Consider the following 8,717-nt stretch of genomic DNA (forward strand, 5'->3'; position numbering starts at 1 on the left):
TCTGCCCCAAACCTGCAGACCTTCTAAATATGCTAAACCCCTCAAAACTCTCCTGACAATCCATTCCATCTAGTCTGTATTCTTCACCCTGTTTTAGAATATCTGGCAGCATCAAGGGCAGCTCCAACAACTGGCATGGTAGGACATGACCAGGGGAGTAGTCCTGGAACTATTCTCCCCTTGGAATCAGTCCTGAATGCAGGGTAACCCTGACCCCAGGCACCAGGGTTCGGTCAGAAGAAGGAAAAAGGAGCAGAGGTATCCGCTCTGGCCCACTGAACGAAATGAACACCCGCAAAGCTGACAAGGTTGAGGATATACAGTGCTATGAGATGCAGGGGTCTGAGTGTATATGTGAATATGCCTATGGAGGCATGTACACACTATAGCAGTGTGGGGTATAATCCTGCTTCGCTTTGCCTCAGTACTATTCTCACTTCATCAGGTATTCCAGCCCCTTTGAATACAACCCACCAGCTACAACAGAGCTCATGCCTCTCACCCTTGTGACTTCTCCAGAGAGAAGTCATCTGGCCCACTACTAAAGCCAGTAGCCTTTCCCCATCAGCTCCATAAATGCTCGGTGAGAAGGCACGTACTTTATTGAAGTGCAATTTGCAAGGTACACCTGTGACCCCATATGGGGGGCATTTAAAGGATACCTTGGAACAAGAGGGCTCTGGATGTGCTTTTGTGTATTTACAAGTGTGTGGAGGGCATCTGTGTGTCTACTGGTGTATGGCTCTCAGTATATGTGTGTTTTTGTGGTGCATGATTGAATGTGCATATATCATGTGGGTATAAGATATAACTATGTTTGTGAGCAAGCATGTGCGCTCTGAGAACGGAAATTCTAGAGCATTGTATATGTATGTGCAATTGTAGTATGTGTGCACATGTGTGTGCATTGGTGAGTGGGGAATGAGTGTCTGCTACACTCCTACATCTCCAGGTGGGCATCTGCAGACCCAATTCACTCCCATCTCTGGAACCCAGCAGACAGGATGGCAGAGTTTCTGCAGGCCGGCTGTCCTATAATTCTGGATTCCTAGGGATAGGGATGGGGTCACTCTGAGCCTGAGGTCCTTCTTGGCTGTCCTCATCCTTGGAAGTTCCCTCCCCAGACTCGCCTTCATCATCGGCCTCAGCCAATTCCTCAGGCATTGGCCACTCTCGAGTCTGCCACTCCAGCCGTTCAATGCGATAAGCAATCTTGAGGGCACTGGACTCCAGCTCAGCCAGAAGACGAGCGAACTTGGTCTGTAGATCATCCAGCTGTTGGTCAAGGCCTCGTAGCCGGGACTCCGTGGCCTCCTGTAGGGCGATCTCAGCTGCCTCAGCATTCACGTCCAACTTGTTCATTTTGAGAAGGATCTCACGGCCCTTTTCCTCCATGACAGTCTGGGCCTGTGGATACTCGCTCAGCACTTCCCGCAGGTCTTCTTTGCTCAGGCAAAACAGGTCCGAATAACCTAGGCTCTTGATGTTGGCTGTGCGGCGGTTCCCAGACATATTCCCTGTGGCGCATGGGCAGACAGATGGGAGGAAAAGTAGTCAGGGTGGGTGTGAGGGGGCATTTACTCCTGAACAAGGATGCCCCCCGTCCATATTTGTGCTTCTGAGCCTCTCTTTCTGCTTCAGTAATTTGCTGGGACTAGGTCCTGTGCTGGAGAGGGAATTAGTGACCTGCCTCCAAGAAGTCATAGTCTAGAGGAGACAAACATTTAATTGGATAGTTACATAACAGCATTGCTGGTGCGGTGTGGACATATGCATCTGGTTTTGTGGGAAGACAGACAAAGAGTCCCTAACTGTAAGGTGGGGAATTTAGGGAAGCCTGGAGGAAGTGATGCCTGACTGAGGGGGCTGTTGCTAAGGAAAGGGGTGTTGGAGCAGCTACACAGAGGGAGGAACATGAGCAGAGGGATGGAGGTAGGAAAGAATTAGGTTGGAGTAGAAAACAGGAAGCAGTTCAGAGTGGCTGAAGTGCAGGGTGTGAGGACAGTGGAAAGAGGAGGGGTCAGCCAGGAGGGCAGTTCAGACCCTCTGCTGAGAGCAATGGGGAAGTCCTGAAATATTCTAAGCTGGAGAGCTGTATGGCATCATTAGCATTTTAGGAAGATATTGTGGGGGGAGGGTGGGTGGGAAGAAAGGTTAGGACGAATGCTGCAAAGTCTCAGAGCTAGAAGGACCTGAGCAGAGGCAGGGGAGGTACTGTTTGTTGAGCACTTGCTACATGCCCGGCACTATTCATTTAATCAGCACAAATAACTTTTTGGGTTTTTAATATTATCCTATAGGACAGGAGGCCTAAAAAAGGGAAGTGACTTATCCAAAGCCTGGTAGATAGCAGCCGACTGCATACAGGATGCGGAGCTTGAGGGGGCCCTTGGAGGACAGATGTGAGGCCTCCAGGACAACTGAAAAATGGGGTCCCCCAGGGAGACAGCAACTAGCCTCAGTCAGTGACTGTGCTCACCCCCTTTCCAGGCTCCCCCACCTCCCAAGACCTCAGTGTCTACCTGTGATTAGGCAACTCCTACTGCCCAGAGTGATAAGAGGAATAAATGAGCCAATGAACAGACAGTATTTGGCCCTGCATGGAGTTCAATAAGTTGGGCTGACCCCAAGTGTGTGTACTTATTACCTGCATGACCTTGGACAAGTTCCTAAACCTCCCTGTGCTCTAATTTCCTTACCTTTAATTTTACATTTTTAAATTAATTTTTAGAGAGAGAGTAAGGGAAAGGGAGAGAGGGAGAGAAACATCCACTTGGGAGTGAAACATCTATTGGCTGCCTTCTGCATGCCTCCTACCGGGGACTGACCCTGCCACCCAGGAGCGTGCCCTGACTTGGAATTGAACCAGCAACCTTTTGGAGCATGGGATAACCCCCAACCAACTGAGCTACAGTGGCCAGGGCCCCTTGCTTGTAAAATGCAGATTATGGTATCTGCCGTAAGAGTTGCTGTGAGATTTTAATGAGTTGGCACCTGAGAAGCGCTTTAAACAGGGCATGTAATATGCAGGCAGTAAGTATTGTTATTGTTATCATCATCTCTGCCACTTTCCACTGGCTCATTGGTGCCTCCGGTAAACACCCACAGAGCACGGGTACTCTCTCTTCCAAGAACCCACCCTTCTCATTGATCTTGGTTCACCTTCTCATGTCCTGTTTCTATGTCCTGCTTCTGCCCTGAGCCCCCTAGTGATTCAGGTAAAGGCCACGTGTCCATTATCTGTGTGGACTCTGAAGTACCATCTGGTCTCAGGACTGTTTTCTACTATCTTCTCTTCTCTCCCCTCCACTCCACACCCCCCCCCCCCCCCCCCCCCCCCCCCCCCCCCCCCCGCCCAACCCCGGCCTCCGCCCCAGACCATCCCAGCCCTATCTGGGAACAATGCTGGGGTGCCCACCTTTGATGTTGATGATGCTGATCTCCCCAAAGTAGAGCCCTGCGCCAAGCACAGCATACTGTGTGACACCATCATCTGCCACCACGGCCAGCTGACCCTCGCGGATGATGTACATCTCCCGGCCGATGTCCCCCTTGCGGCAGACGTATTCGCCTGGCGAGTAGGTCTGGGGCTGAAGCTTCAGCACCAGCTCCTCCAGCAGGCTGGCCTCACAGTTCTGGAAGATCTGCACCCGGCTCAGAGTAGACAGGTGCACAGACACGGCCACTTCTGCCCGCAAGCGCTCCGGCAAGTGCTGTAAGATGGCCACCTCGTTGGTCATCTTCTTGTTGATCTGCAGGTGCTGGTACCTGGGGACAAGGGCAGCACCAGTTTCTCACCAGCATCCTATGTGCCTCCCCGCCCCCCTTCCTCCTTCCTCCAGGGCTCATCTCAACTTCAGCCAAGAGCCCAAGCACTCTGAGGTTTCGCAGGGGTTATGGGAATAATTGAGGGTTGGCTGATGAAATATCCCCACTCCACAATCTCCTTTGCTGGTCACAGATATGTTTTTACCTTTTCTCCCTCACGCAGGGCCTGGATGCCTCCACTGGAAGACAATGAATAAGACAATCTTGACCTCCTGTCAGTTTCTACCCCACCCACCAGGGCTGTCTTGTACCAGCCAATGGAAATCCACTTCAATCACCAAGCACCCTCGTCTCTAGAAGCTTCTGCTCTGGTGGGTAACACTTCATTTTGTTCAGCCCACAGTATGGACTTCCATGACATAGTCAGCCATCTTGTTTTTGGCCATTCCCCTCCGGGGGCGGGGTTACTCCCCTTCTCCCTCAGGCCTTCTAGGGCAGTGGCAGTTCCCATTAGCTAGTGCAGAGTATCTCTCCTTATCAGTCTCACTCTCTCTCTCTCTTTTTTTAATATATTTTATTCATTTTCCACAAAAAGGAAGGGAAAGGGATAGAGAGCTAGAAATGTCGATGAGAGAGGAACATCGACCAGCTGCCTCTTGCACACCCCCTACTGGGGATGTGCCCGCAACCAATGTACATGCCCCTGACCAGAATCGAACCAGGGACCTTTCCATCTGCAGACCGACGCTCTACCGAGCCAAACCGGTTTCGGCTCTCTCTCTTTTAAAAAAAGATATTTTATTGATTTTTTACAGAGAGGAAGGGAGAGAGATAGAGAGCTAGAAACGTCGATGAGAGAGAAACACCGACCAGCTGCCTCCTGCACACCCCACACCGGGGATGTGCCCACAACCAATGTACATGCCCTTGATTGGAATCGAACCTGGGGCCTTTCAGCCCGCAGGCTGACGCTCTATCCACTGAGCCAAACTGGTTTCGGCTCTCCTTATCAGTCTCTTACCCAGCAGCCCCTTACCCTAAGCCCAGATACAGTAAGTGGATGACATCCAAGCCCCACCCAGTAAGCTCCCCCCGCCCCCAAAACCAATGAGTGCCATGTCCTGATCGCCTTCCTGGCCCACCGGGCATAAGGACCAGACCCCAGCCTCAGAGTCTGTCTGGTAGAACCCTACAGGCCTAAGGGAGAAGGGAAATACCCGGGTCCAGGTCGCCCAGCATCCTCACCAGTCAATCACGCGCCGCTCCAGCCGGCGGTTGACGTGCTGCAGCTTCATGTACTTCTTCACCAGCGCGTGGTCGGGGTAGAAGGCCGCGTCCGCGGTGTTCATGTTGTAGATGACGGAGCTCATGCTGCCCATGATGGTGGCGAAGCCCATGACGGCCAGCAGGAAGTCGCCCACCATGAAGAGGTACTCCTCCTCCCTCTCGGGCAGCGGGATGTCGCCCACGGTGGTGAGGATGAGCGTGGAGAAGTAGAAGCTGTAGAGGTACTGGCGCCGCAGGCGCTCGAAGCCAGGCTGCGCGGGGTCCGGGTACACCCAGGGGTCGCGCCCGAAGCCCAGGTACTGGGACAGGGCGAAGTAGAGGCAGCTGTTCCAGTGGATGACCACGAAAATGTAGAGCATCAGCTTGGCGATGCGGAAGGCATTGGGGTAGGCCGTGCGGGTCTCCGTGCGGTCGAAGGCCTCGAAGAGGCGGGGCACACGCAGAAAGCGGTTCAGCCTCAGCGTGGGCGTGTGCGGGCCCAGCCGCACGTAGGCGGCGTCTGTGGGCGCCAGGGAAGCCAAGTCCAAAAAGAAGCTCCAGGTGCGAACGTAGCGACTCGCGATCCTCCCTTTGTCCACTACCAGGATGCCCTGCTCCAAGAATCCTGTTGGGAGGAAGAGAGGGAAGGGATGGGTTCAAGTGTAGTGTGGGGTCAGGTACAGGGCTGAGTCTGGGCCAGCTGCCTGCTCCAGTGATAAGGGTGCGGTTGGGCAGGCCAGGGTAGGACAGGGAGAGAGCCACAGGGAGGGAGGGCGGTATGCATAAGGATGTCAAGCATAGATGCATGTGAAAGTGCTTGGGATGTGTGTGTGTTAGTGTGTGTGTGTGTGTGTGTGTGTGTGCGCGCGCGCGCACGTAGAGAGGGTGTGTGTGTCACTTTCTAGGTACTAAGAGGCTCTCTTTGGGGAGGGAACCTGAAACAAAGGGCCAGTCCTGGGACTCACGGACCCGTGTGGAAGCGCACCACGATGTCCAGTAAGTACAGTAGGTCACAAGTGTAGTCCAGCACTAACCAGGCCGCCAGGTAACCATGCTGCAAGTCAGGAAAGCAGGCTCTGTGTGGAGGAGACAGAAGGGATTGGCTGAAGGATATCCTTTGTGCCTGAGGTGGTCTCCCCAGCCACTGAGCACTCCCCACTGGGCCCTTGCTTAGGCCCCTCCCCTCCCCTCCTCCAGGCCCCGCCCCTCTCCTGAGCCTCGCTCTTTAGCCCCTGCCTGTGCTAAAGCCCCTCCCTTAAGGTCCCTCCAAACCTGCACACGATGATGATGAGGTTATACATCACAGGGAAGACCATCGTGTTCAGCCACCAGTAGTAGTAATCCCCAGATGGGTCCAGGACAGGCAGCGCCTTCCTGTGGCAAGAGGGGGAGCCATGTTTCATTTGTTCCTCATTCAATGTTGAGTTTGTGACTGGGGGCAACAAGAAGAATCAGGCTCCATCTAGTGAGGCACACAGATCTGACACAAAAGATCAGGATCTCTCACCTGGCCTTGGCCTGGGCAGGGGGGCTGGATTCTGTCATCTTCACTTTGCTGTCCTGGCTCATGGTTCTGTGGCCCGGTGCCTGGGTGCGAGATAGCCAGGGCCTCTGCTGGCAGGCTGCTTCAGGAGATGCAGACTAGTGCCCGCCGGCCTGCCTGACTGGAAGAGGCAGCCCTTAGTCTCCAGCTCTGACTTCTCAGTCTTTGGCCTCTGAAGCTCTTAGCAACACAACCAAGGCCAGCTCTACTGGAGGAGAGGAGCAGTGTGGCTCTGGCGCCCCGCCCTGTCTCCCAGGGCATTGGGTTTACACCTGCTCAGCTAAACATCTCTAATGAGGTCCCTGGAGAAGGTGGGGGTGCATGCCTCAGAGAGAAGGCTGGGCCTTTTCTCTACCCCCCTCCCTCCCACCACTACCGCCAAGCTGGACTACAGAGGGGCCTTCTAGACAGAAGACATTAGTGACAGTGTGGGCTCAGGCTTTCATTCTGTTTTACTTTATGCAAGTTCCCCGCTTGGGCCTCATTATTTATTCATTTAACAATATTTACCCAGTGGACCATTTGTGTTAGGTGCTGAACTATTTAGTCTCCAGGGACAAACACCTATCACATCAGATGTGAGCACTGTTTCCATTATCTGTACCCTACCTTACAACCACCTCCACCTTCCTAACGCTTGCTGGATGAGGGTGATAAAGACCATTTTTGTGGTGTGTTTCCCCCCCCCCCCAATTCCCTTTTTGTAACCTCTTCTACCTAATCCCACCAGCTATTAGATGTGTTTTCTAGATGCTCCAACTCTTTCATTTTCCTTTCTGTGAATATGTTTAAATCTCTCCTACCAAAACAAACAAAAAAACCTAAAACAACTTCTTCAAATTGATGTTCCTTTTACTACTATTATATTTTCAGTTAACAAGTCATAATGAGAATACCTGCTATGTGCCAGACCAACATTATACGAAGTATTGGGGATAAATGGTGAATGAGAAACAATCCTGGCCCTCTAGAAACTCATAGTCTGGTAGAGGAAATAGTTGGATAGACAGGTAATTACACATCCATGTGATGGCTGCTCCATTAGGTGGGTACTCAGAGAGCTATTGTAGTACATAGGAAGGTTCCCAGCTGAGCCCGGGTGTTGTAGAAGGAACACGAGTTAGGTATAGATGTGGGAGAGTGATGTGCACTAGAGGCAAAGTGCATAATGTGTGAAAAGGCATAGAGACTTCAAAAAGCATGGGTGGCTGGGGGAACAGCAATTATTCTGTGAAGAGAACTTGAGGGGCTAGTAGTGTGAGATGAGGCTGAATGGTGAAGAGAGAATGGCTCAGGAAGAGCTTAATAGGCCATATTATAAATCTAGGGTTTTATCTGAAGGCAACGGGGAACCTGTGAAATATTCTGCATAGTTAAGTGATTGATCAGATTTGTGGTTTTGTAGCATTTTAAAAAATATATTTTGTTGATTTTTTACAGAGAGGAAGAGAGAGTGAGAGTTAGAAACATCAATGAGAGATAATCATTGATCAGCTGCCTCCTGCATACCCCCCACTGGGGATGTGCCCGCAACCAAGGTACATGCCCTTGACCGGGATTGAACATGGGACCCTTCAGTCCGCAGGCCGACGCTCTATCCACTGAGCCACACTGGTTTCGGCTGGAGCATTTCTTGGAAGAAACCTCTATAATCTCCAACGTTTTTAGTTTTTTGAAATCTCCCCCTTCCCCCCATGGCATCTATGACTCCATAATTCTTGGTGTTGCTTATTTCTTCTTAGAATTTTCCATAAGCCTCTCTGCCCATTCCTCGTTTTGGTGTTTTTAGGATTCTGTCTGAGGCTTTTCCTCTTCCCAACTCTGTCCAATCTCAAGACCTGCCCTTTCGTGCTAGCCCCGCCCTTTCCACCCCCACTCTTCCACTCCAAGCACCGCCCAGGAATCCGTGGTCACCCACAGGATTTCCTTTTCCATCTAATGACTTCTAAGAACTCTCTCTTAGCTGCAGACCCCACTAAGTGCTCACTGTATATTCCTGCTTGGATAGCCAAGCCCAAGTCACCTTCAGCCCACTGGGTCTATATATCTGAGCTAATTATCTCCCCACATCTGCTTTTCCTCTTATAATCCCTGTCTCTGGCCTTTGAACCCCTGACATGTTGTTCATTCTTCCTTGCCT

At 51.8% G+C, this 8,717-nt stretch overlaps 1 protein-coding gene across 1 annotated transcript; it reads right to left on the reverse strand.

Annotated features, from left to right (window-relative positions):
- Nucleotides 1–378: 378 nt before the first annotated feature.
- CNGA4 (cyclic nucleotide gated channel subunit alpha 4) lies at nt 379–7,227 on the reverse strand. The gene is made up of 6 exons (XM_036426478.2): nt 6,542–7,227; nt 6,307–6,408; nt 6,004–6,110; nt 5,014–5,659; nt 3,419–3,768; nt 379–1,517 (listed from the first exon to the last, which is right to left on the reverse strand). The coding sequence occupies exons 1-6, from the start codon at nt 6,601–6,603 to the stop codon at nt 1,033–1,035; spliced, it is 1,752 nt and encodes a 583-aa protein (XP_036282371.1). The 5' UTR covers nt 6,604–7,227; the 3' UTR covers nt 379–1,032.
- Nucleotides 7,228–8,717: the final 1,490 nt, after the last annotated feature.

The sequence above is a fragment of the Pipistrellus kuhlii genome, unplaced genomic scaffold (assembly GCF_014108245.1).
Source record: "Pipistrellus kuhlii isolate mPipKuh1 unplaced genomic scaffold, mPipKuh1.p scaffold_m20_p_9, whole genome shotgun sequence".
Lineage (NCBI taxonomy): Eukaryota > Metazoa > Chordata > Mammalia > Chiroptera > Vespertilionidae > Pipistrellus > Pipistrellus kuhlii.